Here is an 18,726-nt window from a genome sequence, read left to right on the forward strand (position 1 = left end):
GGCTTTTTCATATAAACAGAAAAGTATGCTTCGCATTTCCCACGAATTAAGTTTTTATCAATGTAACACATTTAATCCTGACGTTACAGCAATCATGCTTAAAATCAAACGTTACACTGTCAATCATACCATTATGTGAATATGTACCGTGAATCTAGTTCCTGTCCTGAATTTTTATCTCTTTTTTGACATACAGAAAAATGTACTCCTTTAAAGGTATCATTCTAGATAAGTTTTCAAACTAGAAGGACATAAAACAGGGTACGATATGATGAGTCTTAACAGATAGTGCAGGGGCCTGTAGTCAATCTTAGATAAAAATATTTATTTTTATTGAGCATTTTCTGTATTAGATCTATGTCCAATTTCAGCTCTTGGAGGGTTGCTTTCTGAGCAGATTTCCAATTTCCTAAACAATTTCAAAGCATTTTGGGTTAAAAGCCAAGTAGCGTTTTTATAAACATCACACCTACAGTTTTATTGATTAATGAAATTTATTTATGTAATTTTCGCTTGACAGTATTTGTCAAAACAGCCATTTTTCTACTACATGAACCTTCGTTGTTTTCCGTAACTTCCCGAAAACACCCGAAGACAACGACACTGGTAGCCATACCTGGACGCGCTGTCCACTCATCACGTGGGGTCTATGACGTCACATATCTACCACCATCCCCACATCGCGGAAGTATTTACATATTATATGTTCAGAGTACGTAACGAAACAAGCTGGTGTGTATGTTTTATCAATTCTATGACGGGAATGGTTATTTCTTATAAAATGACGCGCAGCTGGGAAATAATGAATTGATAGAATTTTGAAACAAAACGTGTTGGCCGTTAACAAAGTTTTGGGTAAGTACATTTTTTAAGCATTTAAGTCATTGAATCCATCCTCTCTTTTTTCATGCATAATATTTCATTCGAAATGTAAGCAAATGATAAATTATAAATACAATTCATTTTTTCTTTGTTTTTTACATTAGCTTAACAAGTTTTTTATGAAATAATTTTGATAATATTTGTGTGTGTCTTTTCTACATGAATGTAACGCAAAAACTGGACAAAACATTAATTTCTGATGGGTAAAGATATACATTGCAGTAAAAATCTTATCCGAAATTCTGTTATTGCTTTGTGGAAAAAAAATGAAGAAAATGTAGTCGATAAAAATCTCACCCCAATGTACTTAATGGTATTTCTATTATTTCAAAAGAAATTTTTTCTTTTATTTTTCCTTGTAATATACAATATATACAGAAATATGTCAATATCTGCGGCTAAACATTAATGGTAAATAAGATTTATCGGTTATTCTTCAGACCAATCAATCTAACCAGTGATCACCCGAGGCCATGATTGACAGGTGAAGCCGGAAATAAACATTGTAGCGCTAGACCGCATGCCACCTCGTTTTATCCAGTAGGAATTTTATAAATAGAATTTCCAAATTAAGAAAACAATATATATTATATTCTACATTTGATGAAACTCTTCTTTCGTTTACGCACATCATAACATTTTTTTTTTTTTTTTTTTGCGAAATCCATGCAATAATTATAGTATACTTCTTTTATGGTATCAAATCAATGTTTGTCGTAATGTTATATATTTAAATGGTGGATGTAACAAATACATAGATAGAAGCGAATCTCCCGTCCGATCGGGAAGTCGCACTATTGTCGTATTTGAGAATGCGAGTCGACGTTCAATAAATATCATTCTACCATGTTTGCTATGTAACGCCAGTTTTGATTGGTTAAAAACCATGTATTATTTTCCAATAACCCACGCTCGTGCCAATAATACACGCTCGTGAGTCACGGCTGTTACAATTTTAAATATCTAATATTCACCCGTATCATAAAAGGTTACTATAGCCGAGTGGGCTAATGGGTTAGTCTTTCAATATATTTTTATCACGACGCGAGTTCGAATCCTACTGAGGCCCCCACATTTTTTTTTTTTTTTATCCTTTTTTTTTTAATTTTCAAAATCAATGCCATATGATAGATGCTCTTGATCGTAGTACTGTATTGCCTGTATATTTCATCAACAAATAATGCAATACTCAAGAAATAAATCACAAGGTTTCCCGGGGTTTCTTTGCTGTTTTTCTATTAGAAAGAGGTCGATTTCAGAACTAAACAGTACATGGTAGAATAGAAATAATCAACTTTGACTCGTGTATTGTTGCAGGATATACAACTCGGACTCGGATATTTTGCAATTTTAATTAATAACTCAGGCCTGCGGCCTTCGTTATTAATTTAATTGCAAAATATCCTCGTCCTCGTTGTATATCCTGCAATAATACACGAATCATCGTTAATTATTTCTTAAATATACTGCAAATGCCCACGTGACACATACAGGTATGCTTCCTCGTAAATTATAAAAAAATCAGAATACCTGTATGCGAAATAAACAATTATTCCTCAATTCTCCTATAAATTTGTGCATATTATGTATTATCGTTATGAAAATGACACAAAATTAACTGCCGCAATATGACGCATTATTTTAGTTTAAAACTAGATTTGATGCGAGCTATTATTTCCATAATTAACCAAAAAGTGAGCCATTTCACTTGTAAATATAACATTACACTAAAGTCAATACAATACGAGATTTAGTAATATGGTGCTTGTGAAAGGTTATTTATATGTCGTTTTTTTTTTTTTTTTTTTTTACTTTCAGAATAAAACTCCGCTTGGACGTTTCTGAACTATTCCGAGAGCTGTTTTAAATTGAATGAGACCATTCCTGCAAAGTAATTTGATGAGCATAGTTAAGGAGGCGTACTTCTTTTAATGAAGTGCATATTATGCTGATCTAAGGGACGTAACGCGTGCTGTAAAGCCATAAGGCCCAAGGGACGTAACTCTTGTTGTGAAGTCATAAGCACTAAGGGACGTAACTCTTGCTGTTCAGGTGAAAGATCCAAGGAAGACAACTTTACGTATTATTTTCTTCTATAGGGACTCCATACCAGATGGAAAAAAATAGTCTAAGTGCCGTAACTCGTTCTCGAATGTAACTCACTATTGCGAGTCACAACTTTAGCTGAATGGAGTGAATATTTTAAAGGCACGTCATTCTAACACGCCCTCGTTGTTTTGCTGAGATCTTTGAAAGTTGCCAACATCGTCTCCCGTCACGTGACATCATGAATGTCATGAGAATATTCGCTGTTAAGTTATTCCAGAGGAGAAGTTATCGGTACGCACCTTTGGTCATTGTTTTACTCACCACGTATCTTGCCTTCCACATCCAGCAGGATATCCGGTTTATAATAAATAAACGAGATTTGAACGTGAACATGTCAATTCCTGCCCTAACTACAACGGAGATTCCCTTTTTTAGTAACACCACGGAGGAAGAGTTACACATCCCCGACATCCGGTTTCCTTTGGACATTGACTTGGAGAAGGCGGTTAGGGATAAAATAGAGAGCGATATTGACATTCCACACCGTGCCATTAACGGAATAAGACATAGATATGTGTACCACCCACCGGCCTGTGAGTTTAGCAACACAACAGAACCGTTTACACTTCTAATTTTAGTGAAATCAAGTGTTCGAAATATGTTTATGCGAGATGCCATCCGAGAGACATGGGGCAGTGAGCTCGATGAAAACGTCAAAATAGCGTTCCTGCTGGGTTATTCCCCTTTGTTAAGGGATACGATCGCAATGGAAAATGACGCATACAATGACATCATTATGGAGAATTTCATTGACGCTTATTCCAACAATACGCTAAAAACGATTATGGGTTTCCATTGGGCAGTGAATGAGTGTCCGACGGCGAACGTGATTCTATTTATAGATGACGATCATTTACCGCACATGCGCAATATCATGTCATATCTACGTTCTATAAGACCTGACCAGTTAGATGATCTGTACTGTGGTTATCGTATCAATAAGGGCCCAGTCACCCGCGGGGGCAGGGGTCGATGGGCGATCCCAAGGACTGTGTATTCCCATCGCTACTGGCCACCCTACCTCAGGGGCGGGGCTTTCGTCGTATCACAGAAAATTGCGCGGAAATTTGCTATAGCATTTCCTTATGTACGATTTCTTCATGTAGATGACAGTTATCTTGGGCTGGTGTCGCTGAAACTAAACATACTTCCACAGCACGATATTCGGTTTATGATGGATAAGAAGGAAATTGCGACTCAGAAACAGTATTTTGTTTTCAATGACTATAAGAAGCCAAAAGACTTTAAAGAAGGCTGGGAAACAATAACGAGTCAATAATAATTAAATAACTAGGATATGTATAGAATATAGCCAGGGTAATCGTGTTAAGATATTTTTAATACGTATTTGACATTGTAGAAATGTATGATCACGTGCATGCTTAAGGCTCTCACAACTAATTCAGCCAGTCAGTTGCGAATCCCCTTCATACCGAAGATATTTTAGAGTAATAAACATATGGAATGGGTACTTTCATTATATCAGAATAAAGAGAAATTATCTAATATATATATATATCCTCTCTTGTTGAAAATTGAATGAGGAAGGAACACAGATAAAAAGGGCAGGAATTTCGAATGCGGGGATTCCCAAGTCAACTGTCATCAGTGATAACATATACATGTATTACGCAAATATATCATGGGTGTCTGCGCAAAAGAACATGGGTCCATTACCAGTAGCTCGTGTAAACTAGTCTGGTATACTTGTTTTATTACATTATCACTAGAAACACACTTAGAGTCACTGAAATCTCGACTTTCCTGTAGGTCAAGAAGTCACCATGACTGTCGTCGGCAGTGCTGACATCCGAGTGACTTGGACGCTTGAAAGTGTAGGACGACATTCTGAAACGTCACAGGTGTTCATTAGTTCGCACGTGACCGAATTCCGAAGGGTCACAGGCGTTAAATAGTTCGCACGTGACCGTGCACTATTCATTTTAGCCGTGCAAAAGTTCATAATATACCTTATGTTGATAGTTAGGGAAAATCAAACGCATTATGAAATAAATTAAAATGTTTAGTTGTGTGAGTCCTACATGTAATATGGCGGATGCTAGCTACATTGATAAGCATCAGTCATCATTTCTTTACTTGAATCTTGTTGATGATATTTTCTTTCAAGATAAAATATTTCAAGAGAAAAAGTCAGCTTCATTAAAGTAAAAGTGGTGTATTATACATGTGGAGTTTTCGTAATTAATCAATTTGTGTTAATTATCTTAATTTATTTAATTATTTATATATTATAGCAGATTTATTTATTTTCACTGTCATAGCACCCATGACAAAATTGTATTACAATGTATTAACGCACGTGTAATTGAAATACAATATATTAACGCACGTGTAATTCAAATACAATGTATTAATGCACGTGTAATTGAAATACAATATATTAACGCACGTGTAATTGAAATACAATATATTAACGCACGTGTAATTCAAATACAATGTATTAATGCACGTGTAATTTAAATACATTGTACAATTGACACGCCATTATTTCGTCATTTGCATTGTGACGTCACCAAAGAGATAATTGACGTAAGAATATCGTGAAATTCCATACATTGTATCAATCCGATAAAATGTTGTTTTCAAGAATGTTTGTAAATATATCATAGTTGTGTGATAAATAAAATCCTTTAATTCGTTTCAATTTGATGTGATATTTTTTTAATTTGTCACAATGTTCAATGCTCAAGTACAGTAGCTCGTAAATAAATCAATGAAAGAAAAAAATGGAAATTAATAAAATTGATATTTATCTTTATTTGCAGGCAGACGCTAGTATATTTGTGCCCGTGATAAGCAGTCATGCAATGAGAAATTACTTGAATAATAGGTCTCGTTACTCATAGCAACAACAACCTTTTGTGAAAATGTGTTGCATTAATATTCCTACATTCGTAGCTTTTTAATCACCAGCAATGTGATATGTAATAGACATCTCTTAACATTTGCCCTATACCCTTGCTAAGAAGAGGCAATAAAATGTGTTTAAATCAAATCTCGGACACCTTACTTCAGCTCGACATAACTGATTAAAAAATAATATTGGTATTGTCCTATATGTACTGCCGTCATTTTAGGAGTCCAAAACTGCAAAGATTTCTCATTTAGAAGACTTACCTCCCTTTACTTGATATTTTTGATTACCGTAAGTGTCGCAGTTGTCTTTCTTCGTTTTCAAAATTGTGTGCGCCTGATCATGACTTTTGATGCAGTTGTCTTTTTTCAAAACACTTTATTTTTTCACGTCCTTGTTTCAAACACCTTTGCCTTTTTATGTCTTTCTTACAAATACCTTTGCTTTTTGATCGCCCATTTCATCTTAAATCTTCTTTTATACGTAAAGGAAATCTACAGTGTAATACAGGAAAATAATGTTGAATTTCAAAAACGAATAAACATCTGTAAAAAATGTACAAAAATAGTCATGTAATATACAAAAATGTTTGTTTGAACATGTACTTCTTACAATCACCAAAAATTTCCTGTAGATGCTAATTTTTTTCTGTAGAGTTACTTTGTGTTAAGATGGAGCATGGAATAATTTTAAGTCACACAAATGACCTGAAAAATGGCCCTGCTGTCATTCTCACAAGTGTCCATGGCACCGGCTATGAGCATTTGAAAATAATATTACACAAAATTGGCATTAAGGGGGGCATTTCAATTAATAAAAATGTTCCTATATCATACTTTGAAGACATCTAATCATAGTGAGAAGGACCTTTTAAAGTCAAATTGTTAAACTGGTGAGTTTGTGGGCCTTTTTGTCCAGAAACATGAATATTGTACCCCACTCTCGACGTTTGGACATTTTTTTTCTAAAAGTAGTTTTCTTGTCATTTCTAGAGTTCTTTTCAGTATCTATTCAGACCATTTTTGATGTTTGAAATGCTTCCTTGTACATGCCATATTTGTGTGATATCATCTACGACCACCATTTGCATTTCAAGGTCAAAATAATATCAGTGCTTATAGATATAATGAGTCAAATCTGGTTAAACCAATGCTCTTATTTTGCTTTTTTGTGCTTAAGACACTTGTTAGCTAAACGACATGGCTAGTTTGTACAATATATATATACGATAAGAATAAGTTAATTATGCCCCCCTTAAACATGCATTTGTCGTATGTTTTGTTGAAATTTACAAACAGCTTAACAAATTACATGTCAATTGCAAGTCCCACGGTTTGCCGTGCTACATATCAAAGGTTCATCAACTTATTTTTTTGTTAAATTATACCCAGTAGAATTTGATAGGCTTGTAAAAATATCACTGTTTTGACTGGATTTGCTGTTTGGGTGTCCCTTAATCAAATTTACTCTCAACAGATAATAATTTCGAGAGCTCGCACGATTTCTTTTACGACAACTTACTATGTTTAATTTACGTGTTCAATAGGTAAGGAAATGTTGATTATGTTTATTTACAATTTTATTGATATTTTGTTTGTTTAAGTGTAAGTTAGTGGAACTGCGATAGATCAGTCGGTTAGTGACCAGCCACGTGACCTTAGGTGAAAATCCTAGGTGCGTGGTTCGATTCTCCCTACCCGTGTCGGTTTGTGTTTCTCGGGAAGCTGAGAACGAACCGGGATTGTACTTTAATGATTGTGTCCTTGGGTAAGACACTTTACCTACCGCAATTGCTCTGGATGGCACGCGAAGGTCCTGCCGTATGTTGTTCAGTGGAGTAGTCACCAACTACTACCCACAAGGAGACCCAGCCTCCAAATGACCCCTAGCCATTCAGGGGGCGATTAAAACAACAGAAACAATCATATAATGAGAGTGTGCAAGTATACGTATACAGTGTATGTAACAAAATATTAATGTCTGTTATTATTAATGGTTTTGTTCCGACAAACTGAGAGACAATTGTAGAAAGACAAAGGATGTGAAATCTAGAACGACTTTCGATTCCACAGTTAATGAACTAACCTATCCACAAAGGCGATGCTCAGCGTATGCCGCGCCTATAAAACAGGCCAAAGTAATCGATAGCAGTTACTGCTTCTACTTACAGACACAATTAATGTTGCAGTGTGCACAGAGAGAGTATCCCGTCTCTTTGTTCTTTGTTTTATAGACGTTTCTCTATAAATAGGTTCAGTTATTGTCGTTGTGCGTGTATTAGTGGTTATTTCATTTTATAGGCGTTTGGACTTGAGCACTAATTAATACAACGCTCATTCTTGTTTTGGCATACTGTTTTCTTTAAATTCTATTTCATCCTATCTAACATTTCCTTAATTTTATATACATGTATATCAGAGTTTCCCTTGCCTTGCGAAGACAAAAGTAAGACGATATAACGTATGGCCTATGGGCCGTCACCATAAACAACGATATACATTACATGTTCAGCGTTGATTCCGTCTTGTCAATAATTTCATACACTTCCGTTTCCGCGTACAGCCCTCCGAATAATTAAGCTGTCACTGTCCCGACCCGTTGTCCGTCATTACTCTCATACACATATGTTTCTGTATACAGTTTCCCATGCAGTGAACTGTCACTGTCCCGACATCAATACTGTTTTTCGTTTTTGTGGTTCACGGGCTGATACCGGATTTCTGTTCGGTTTGGGGGGGGGGGGGGGGGGGGGGGGGATTCAGCAGGTAAATTCAAAATACTGCATTCTTCCTGTGTGTATTACTTTGACAATTTAAGGGGGGGGGGGGGGCGTGCGCCCCTCTTAAATCCGCCAGTGGTCCAAACGGTTACACCACTTGGAGCGGTGTTGTTAAAGCCGGACCTGGTGATTTTATATTGTTTTCAGACAGACCTTGACAAAGACTTCCAAGGCCTTTATTGACATTTGCAGGTCCGACAAGATAGACGAATAGGCCTGTTTTGTCTGTTAATACTATCATACACCTATGTTTCTGTGTACATCCTCCCATTCAGTGAACTGTCACGGTACTGTTAATACTATCATACACCTATGTTTCTGTGTACAGCCTCCCATGCAGTGAACTGTCACGGTCACTACAAACTGTCCGTCAATACTCTCATACACTAATTTTCTGTATGCAGCCTCCCATGCAGTGATACTATTATCACTGTCTCGACCTGTTGTCTGACAATACTCACATAGACCTATGTTTCTGTATACATCCTCCCATTCAGTGAACTGTCACGGTACTGTCAATACTCTCATTCAATACTCTCATACACCCATGTGTCTGTGTACAGTCTTCCATGCCGTGAACTGTCACGGTACTGTTACAGTAATACTCTCATACACCTATGTTTCTGTGTACAGCCTTCCATGCCGTGAACTGTCACGGTACTGTCAATACTCTCATACACCCATGTGTCTGTGTACAGCCTCCCATGCAGTGATACTATCACTGTCTCGACCTGTTGTCTGACAATACTCACATAGACTTATGTTTCTGTGTACAGCCTTCCATGCCGTGAACTGTCACGGTACTGTTACAGTAATACTCTCATACACCTATGTTTCTGTATACAGCCTCCTATGCAGTGAACTGTCACGGTACGTAACAATATCCGTGTAACATTGATCTCTAGTCTGTCCATGAATAAATTGCTGTTAGAAATCGTGATTTAACGCTGACAGTGTAATGAAACGTCGTGACCATCTCACGATCGCTCAGTCAACGTCGATCAGTCGAATTTACGGATCATCTCATAAAACCGGAACGCAAACAAATGCGGATACGTATTCAAATAACCTGTTTGTGTTTGGATTCATGCCAGGGAACATTACAAATATTGCCTTGTTTTCAAGAAAATGTAAATTTGACATAGGGATTGTATCTATTGAAAATTATATGAAAATAAAAATTAAGGGTCTCATTGAAAATAAAATGTACACGTTAATTTTGATATACAATGTAGAACGGTTAAGTTTGACTGCTTTCATGTTATCAAAGGTTTTCTAATAAGCCAATTTAAAGTCACAATTTGGTAGTAATCATGAAAATTTGCTTGCGAAAAAGAAGAAGAAAATAATAAAAAAAAAGAAGAAAAAAAAAAGAAAAAAAAAACCAAGACGAGGAAGCAAAAGTCGATAGATAAAACAGATTCACACAGAATTGAACAAGAAAACTTGAAAAAGAAAATCTTAACGTCACGTGCATCATTTCTTATCTGGCAAAGACCTGTCATCCCCTATCGAATTTATAAAACACAAAAATATGTGTTCTACCACAGACCAACAAATGTACTAAAGCATCTCAGTACCGACTACACAGCATAACAGGTTTCTAAGACTGTCAGATGTGAATTCAAACTCTATCAATGAATATGCTATCTGATGTCGGATGGCTCATGACAGGTCTGACGGAAATCAGTGTTAGGAAAATGTCTGATGAAAATTTTCTGATTGGTGATTTATAAAGGAGAGAATAATCTGTATTTTGTTTCAGAGGTCAATTGCTGGGCAATAAACGTGAAAATCTGAGGTGTGCGGTTCGACACTCCTTACCAGTGTCGCTTTGCGTTTACCGGGAAGCTGAGAAACAGGCCGGTCTGTACTGTTGTGGTTGTGTCCGTGGGAAAGACACTTTACCATAATTGCTCTTGATGGCATACGGCGGGCTTCCTGTATGTTGTTCAGTGAGGTAGTCACCAACTACTACAGGGATACCCCGCCTCAAAATGACACTGGCTGTTCATGGGGCAATAAACCCAGCAAGCAACAAACATTAATGCCAAAGATGCGAATGAGATAAAATATGTATTCCACGATGCCCACTACACATGGATGAAAACATTGAAAGTTCCAAGATAAATAGAATCTTATACTCGTGTTCAGGTAAATTCAAATTAATAAACGCATTAATTAATTTCATATCGATGTTGCCAAAGGTTTGTTTCTTATAAAGGAAATATATTCGGTCATCAATGGCATTAATACGATAGTGGGACTCGTTTTAGAGTGTCTAAATATAGACGCCGATCATTAAAAAATATTCATACATTGTGTTACACAACACCAGCAAACCAGTGAACCGTGAAATGAGTAATCCCAAATGTCATCATATAACAGCAGTATTATACGCCTAACTAGTTTTTTCGGTTAAATACCGGATATAAGTAGTTTTCCGTGTGCACTCATGCGCATGCGTGATGTATTTAGATGAGAGCTCGCAGTTTTGTATTATCTCATATTACGACATAAATGAAACAAAACTGCTATAACATGGAAGTGTTTCATTACATACGCGTATACATATATACATGTATAAATATATTTATTTATTAGTGAAATACATTTGTATTAGAAAGAAAGTGGGAGACAGGTCTCCAGAATACGTAATACATAAAAAACATAAAAAAAAAAAAAAAAAAATACGTATATACAGTAAAATACGTATATAAATATATATTATAGAAATATAAACACATTATTTCAAAGGACTTCAATATTGTATATGTGCAACGTGTTATATAAAGCTAAAAACATCCGGAGGATGTACACGTGGAACGAATCCTTAATTCTGATTCAATATTTATGAAATTGTAGCTAAGAACGAAAAAAACCGAATGAAAATAGAAAAGCTGAAACCAAATATAAAGACAGCAGACCATATGTTTCTGAAGAGTATGCGTCTTATTCTTTTGACGACATCCGCCAGGTAAATCTCGGTAAAATCCAGGTAAATCTCGATAAAATTCAAGGTAAAATCATGGTAAATATAGGTAAAATCTAGGTGAAATCCAGGTAAATCTAGGTCAAATCAAGGTAAATCCAGGTCAAATCCGGGTAAAATCAAGGTAAAGTTACAATGATAGTCTAGTCACCCTACGATACACTTCTAACCATATTGCACCATTTTTTATCATACAAACTGGTATATACTTTGTAACAGGAAAAAATCTACAAAAGTCGACCTTTGGGGTAATGGGGCATCTTTAATATGTTTTTTGTTTTTGTGTTTATTTTGGTGTGTTTTACTTGTTTTTTTTTTTCGTTTGTTTTTTGTTTTACCTTTGGGGTATTTTTGTTTGTTTGTTTGGGTTTTTTTGTATTGTTTGTTTTTTGTTTGTTTTTGTTTTTTTTTTTTTTTGTATTGTTTTGCCTAGAACAGGATCATGCAAATTAGTATAAGTGCTTTCTTGACTAGCTTTCATTTGTGATATCTACCTCTTGTGTAATACTGAATGAGAGAAAATATCTTTATTGAAAGTCGGTGTATAATGTAAATTATTAAAAAAATAAATAGAAATCACCACACCGATCAATATCATACAATTAATACTGCTGAAATATTCTAATGTCGAACATACATTGTATTAGATTTTGTTGCATTCGTAAGACAGGCTATTGAGTTAATCAACATCAATATCGAAACTGGCTTTGTTGAAATGCATTGAAATATGATTTGTGTATTTTAGTTTCATCCATGAGAGATTTTACTTTCACATATTAGAATTTATGAGTGTTCAAAGTTGGTTTGATTATCTGACTGGGAGCTATTTTATAGCTCAAAATTCAGCGATATTTCAATTTATGCATGTAAAATTTTAACAATATCTCCAACAATAGCTGCAAAGTGCAATACATTATTTTCAATTCAAGTTTTTTCTTATCAAAACTGACATCTTTGTTGATATATCTTCAAATAATGAAGAAAGATGGATGAAATCCTCATCTCGTGAAAATATTAATGAACCGTTAAAAAGTGTCCATGATTTTGAGCGACAGATATGTGAATTTTTCTGTACTTTATCTGACTGATGGATCTATTGGAAGGATTTCTCGTCAAAACATGGACTTTCTGATTAAGTGGAATTAAGGTTAAACTTGCACCGAACGTTTTGATAAAATTTATCAATATTTACTACTATATGAGAGATACACAAGCATAATAATATTCGATAAATATTGAAAGCTACATGAATGTTTAAATTAAATCAATTTCATAAATACATCAATTTTCATTGCTTTTGGCAATGTTATTGGCTAATCGTACAAAATCTGTGTGGCACCGAATAAAAATTTTCAGAAACATGAATTCTGGTGCAAAATGTTTCAAGTTTGATCTGATTCAGAAATGCAGAAATAATTAAAAGTTTCAAAAATGGACGACAGTTAATTCACTGTAGCTGAACGGTCGGCAAACCGATTTCCGTCGTTCAATAACATCATACATTTACATTTTTGTCTTTACACAGTTTTCTCCCAGGATAATTCTCCGTTTTATTTGAAAACGCCATTTCCCAAATTTTTGAGATTTTATGCATGGAAATCTTCATAGACTGACTAGTCTCAATAAAGAATTTATGCCGAGGTCTTTATACATGAATGTTATGTCGCTAATGTGATGGTTAATGGATATGGGCATTTCACTTTTACAGTATTTTATCTAGATTTATCGAGTAAAATCGTCCATATCAAAACCACAGTTCTTCCCCTTCCGAAACGCCTGGGCATATTCCTCCAGTACATTTTTCAATGTTCTCCGTTTAAATATTTTGTTTGTTTATTTTACTCACGTTTATTGATTTAGCAGAATGTTTACGGTTTTGTTTACATTGTTTACAAGTCGGCTTCCTTTTGTCTTCACTGATATGCGTATATTTCTTTGTATCCATCTTAATTCCCAAAAGTGAAGTTCCCAAAGTCAGCGAGATAATTTCTCAGCCTTGTATATGCCTCAAGCTAAAACGTTTAATAATTTGCACATTCTCATCAAATCATAACGATTGTTCTGCAAATAAAATGCCAGTCATGTGCGAATTTCAGAAATCCCCCTTCTTTTGGTTAATGAACGTTAAACGACATGTACACATTTCGTAATAGATTTCATCATCTTATGCTTTTTTATTGATTTAAATATTCCCCCGTATCATGGAGATTATGTCGAAAGCTTAGAAATATCTACCGACTTCAATCACATCGTACCAATTCGTTTTAGATTAATATTATTTTCATGCAGAAGGGATTAACGTGCTTTGAGTTCATACTGTATATAACCGCACTGGGGCCGCGGTGGCCGAGTGGTTAAGGTGTCCCGACACTCTAACACTAGCCCTCCACCTCTGGGTTGCGGGTTCGAAACCTACGTGGGGCAGTTGCCAGGTACTCCAAACCTGGCACGTCCTTAAATGACCCTGGCTGTTTATAGGACGTTAAACAAAAACAAAAAAGTATATGACCGCAAAATGTCACATATCACACATATATATGTATAAGGACGTTCATTTTATAAAATGTAAAATTAAAAATCGATCCCGTCGTAGTTGCCTTACACTCGGTGGTACGGAAGTATCAGTACATGGCACGAAGTTTAAATAACTGATGAAAAAAAAAGAAACAAACAAACAATCCATTGTCACGAAAATTGATAAAATGTGATCATGACAAGGTGTAAACAAAGCTGTTATATAAAAACAACCAGGACAACAAAGGACAAAGGAGCAAAATTATTCGAGATTTGTTGGATTCTTTGGAGAATCTAAACGTAAAAGTGAATCTACCCTGAAGTTTAAGAAAATAGATGCGACACAATACAGCATTAGACCTTTTTAAAAATTAAAACTGTTTCCTTCTTATGTCGCGGATAAATAAGTCATATCTTATTACTTGGATATATTTTAAGGATCTGCAGATATTTTTCCTGTCGGTGTTGATTCAATAGCATTTAAACACAGTTTTTTTCCAAATACATAGACCTTGATATTGTTACTTTCATTGGGGATTAATCTTAATAAATTTTTCATGTTATGGAGATAGATTTTGTCATAAAACACACACACACAAAAAAAACCCAGAAAAACTGTTCTAGTTACTGGTTTGGCACAGAACTTATTTTTTTTAAATTTTAATTTTAATTTTATTTTTTATCAAAATTTCGCGAGAATTTTTATTTTCTTCAAAAGGTTGAAGTTGCTGCAATATAACCATTTCGTTCCAATTTTACTCGAAATAGAAGCAAACAGAACTTATCGGCCAATTGAGCATGCTGATAAAATTGCGATGTGTGAAAGCAACATCCATAGTTAATGCATATTGAATACGCGTTTTATATCTCATTTAATTAATCGCGATCAATAAATTGTTATTGAGATTTATGGCTGTAACATGTTCTATCCTTAAATGATGATAAAAGCCAACATGATCGTGCTTTTAACAATAATGGCTGCTATTTTATCGAAACAATTACCATTATGTAACAATTTGGCCAATTTGTGATGTTTAAAAACTAGCTGAATATTCTCCATTTTAATTATGATACCAGTTACGTCCGTCTATATACATATACACGAAAGTGCTTTATCCTTTCAATAGAAAATTTTGAATGTTCATAATTTTCACGGCATTTTGGTGGTTTATACTGTAAATTGTATGTTTTTTATAGCTGGAAATTTCGTGGATTTACCAAACTAAAAAAAAAATAGTGTATTTTCCGCGAAAATCATGAAACAATGAAATCTTCTTCCCTTCGAATATCATATTTAAAAGTTGTTTTGTGTTTTTATCACATCGTCAATAAAAGTGAAAGTAGAACACTATGAAAATAAATAGTTTTACAGTATATAAGGTCAAGGTTCGTAAAATAATTGTAAGTTACTTTGATTTGCAATTTCCGTTCGATAGTCGAGACTCGTTAATTCGATCCTCAAATATCCGAGTTACTACTTAAATTTGACTGAATGCAACTGGTCGCCTTTCCTGCTTCTTTCATACCCATGAATTAATCAGATTAACAACGCCTGTCTGTATAATAACGTGCCTTATGACATACCATCACACCATCAACAATCCGCAACATTGAACTGAATGGAGATTTATTTGTATCACATTTTATGAAAATTGTCATTTGATAACAGACTGATTTTTTATAGACTTGCTTAAGCCCAGGCATTTAGTCATCAACTGTAGCATTAGAAATGTGAAAGCACTATCCGGTTTAAATCAGAACGTATTGAATTAAAATGTAAGTATTGAATCTTGTTTTGATCGGTTTCATTGGGTGATGAATTGAGTTTGCACTGATACGAAATCATCAAGATCTGCTTCGTCGATTTAATTTCAAGACTAACTCAGTTCATTCGCCAACACATGAAATCGACATAAGCATGCGTCCACGTTTTATTGTTACTTACACTAGAATATCATTGCGTATTTATGTATTGTTTAATTTATTTTATCAAAAATACACAATGTAAGTCAAACAATATATCGATAGGCTTCTGGCGCTTACATTCATCATAGTCGAGATACCATTTCGGCTTTCAATCGCAGACTTCGCTACAAGAATTCGATATTTAAGATATGGCTCTGATGGGTACGAAGGGGATTCCTAACGAAATATTGATGATGATATCGCTTTGTGTTAAACTTATATTACAAAGCTCTATGATGATAACGAGCTATAAATAGGTAGGCATTTAAAGTATGTCAAAAGGTACAATATAACGGCCAAGTAAAGGATGGATGGACATCAGTATACTATAAGTATAATATCAGTATAACATCAGCATAATATAAGTACACTATCAGTATAATATCAGTATTATATCAGCATAAAATTAGGATATAATCAGTATTATAACAGCATGATATCAGTATTATATCAGCGTAATATAAGTATTTTTTTCAGCATAATATCAGTTTAATATCAGCATAATATCGGCATAGAACTGTTACATATTTCGACGTCACGTGCAATAAGAGACCGAACACGCGAACACTAGTTTAGTTTAAACAATCGGGCACAAGTTTTCCAGCTTATGTAAAGCCCTTTCTCTTAAAAACAGTATACAACACAAATATTTACACATGATGACATTAGAATTTACATAAAATGATTTTATTTTTGAAAATGTGAGTTTAAGAAGAGTAGAGATAGGGGGATAATTCGAGGGAAACGGAGGAAGAGAATTTAGAAGTCTCCTTCATTTACAATTTAATTCACATTTTTTGAAGAATAATTAGAACAATTTTAACAAGAAAGTTTTAAAGTATTATTTTTAGACAGAGTGAGAGATCTTACTCGACTAAGCTGACACTTTTAGCTGTTCAATGTTCATCATATCTCATGCCATGTTTTCCTTTCAGCGTTGATATGAATTGTTTCGCAATTGTTGTAAAATAAAGTTTACGTTTACCTTAAATCTACTGGCTTTCCTTCTATAGGTTCCCCACTCCTTTGTCTATGTAAACTCTGATATTATGGTTTTTGGAATAAGTTTGATGGTCCGTTTTATCGAATGATGACAGGTATTATAAGGTTTTAAACTATAATTAAACCCACGTGGTCGGGCAGGTGACCCCATTACTTTTCACGTCCGATCGGGGAATCAAACCCCGGCCGCCTAGGTGAAAGGCAAGTGAGTTACCACTGTGCCACCCGATCACAAGTAGATTTAATATGCGCATAAAATCAGTCTAGGTCTAAAGGAATTAATCTGAGTGTCTATTGCTTTATTGTGTTTTATGGAGACAGACCTAGGCTGTTTGTACAGACTGATACTCCAGTATTTAATGGAAGGTACATGTACCACATGAAGTTGGGCGTGTTCGATACTCGTCGATATGAGATTGGGCGTGTTCGATGCGCCTTACATGACTGTGTTCGATGCTCGTCGATATGCAGTTGGGTGTGTTCGATACGCGTTGACATGAAGTTGGGTGTGTTCGATACGCGTTGATATGAAGTTGGGCGTGTTCGATACTCGTCGATATGAGGTTGGGCGTGTTCGATGCGCCTTACATGACTGTGTTCGATGCTCGTCGATATGCAGTTGGGTGTGTTCGATACGCGTTGACATGAAGTTGGGCGTGTTCGATACGCGTTGATGTGTAATTTGGGCTTGTTCGATGCGCCTGATATGACGTTTTTCGATGCTCGTCGATATGCAGTTGGGTGTGTTCGATACGCGACGATAGGAATTTGGGCGTGCTCGATACGCGTTGATATGAAGTTGGGCGTGTTCGATAGGCGTTCATATGAAGTTGGACGCGTTCGATACTCGTCGATATGATTTTCGGCGTATTCGATACGAGTTGATACTGTATATCTGATAGTTCCATTGTCCTTGTTTTGAGGATATGACACAACCTCGATTTATCATTGATTTCCACGACCGGTGTCGTCGGTGAAACAGAAGACGCATACTCACAGAAACGCCTGGTCTTCTTTATCTTGTACCTTTAAAGACTATTCGTACTTTTTGTTCGTATTTTGGGCTCGTTAAATCGATTTTGAGTTAGAATTGCAATTTATTAACATGTCGGTATTATCTGCTTTTTAATTAAAATAATTTTTAAATCCATTTTGTTATCGTCGATAATGATGTAATGCATCCATGATATGGTGCTTTAATGAATCCGTTAAAACAATGTTAAAGAGCCGATGATTATTTGTACTGCGCTCAGATTACCCCGGAACGTCAGTATTGGAAATGGAAAAACGCCGTAGATTAGAACGCCCTTTAAAGTTATTAGACATTGTCACACAAATCCTCATGCATGCTTGATATGTTAGGATTGGCTGAAGCGATCAGCGTGTTTGAATAATACAATTCAATGATCGTAGTGTTAAACGAGGGACCGCGGTGGCCGAGTGGTTAAGGTGTCCCGACACTTTATAACTAGTCCTCCACCTCTGGGTTGCGAGTTCGAAACCTACGTGGGGCAGTTGCCAGGTACTGACTGTAGGCCGGTGATTTTTCTCCGGGTACTCCGGCTTTTCTCCACCTCAGAAACCTGGCACATTCTTAAATGACCCTGG

At 35.4% G+C, this 18,726-nt stretch overlaps 1 protein-coding gene across 1 annotated transcript; it reads left to right on the forward strand.

Moving 5' to 3' along the window:
• Window positions 1-657: 657 nt before the first annotated feature.
• Window positions 658-5,284, forward strand: LOC117315822 (beta-1,3-galactosyltransferase brn-like). The gene is made up of 2 exons (XM_033870223.1): window positions 658-855; window positions 2,701-5,284. Exon 2 carries the CDS (start codon window positions 3,170-3,172, stop codon window positions 4,268-4,270), a length of 1,101 nt encoding a protein of 366 aa, XP_033726114.1. The 5' UTR covers window positions 658-855; window positions 2,701-3,169; the 3' UTR covers window positions 4,271-5,284.
• Window positions 5,285-18,726: the final 13,442 nt, after the last annotated feature.

Source organism: Pecten maximus, chromosome 17 (genome assembly GCF_902652985.1).
Source record: "Pecten maximus chromosome 17, xPecMax1.1, whole genome shotgun sequence".
In the NCBI taxonomy this organism is placed as follows: domain Eukaryota; kingdom Metazoa; phylum Mollusca; class Bivalvia; order Pectinida; family Pectinidae; genus Pecten; species Pecten maximus.

What these genes read in the sequence shown, in the direction of transcription:
- LOC117315822 (XM_033870223.1), top strand. Translation starts at nt 3,170, where the DNA reads ATGAATGTCATGAGAATATTCGCTGTTAAGTTATTCCAGAGGAGAAGT.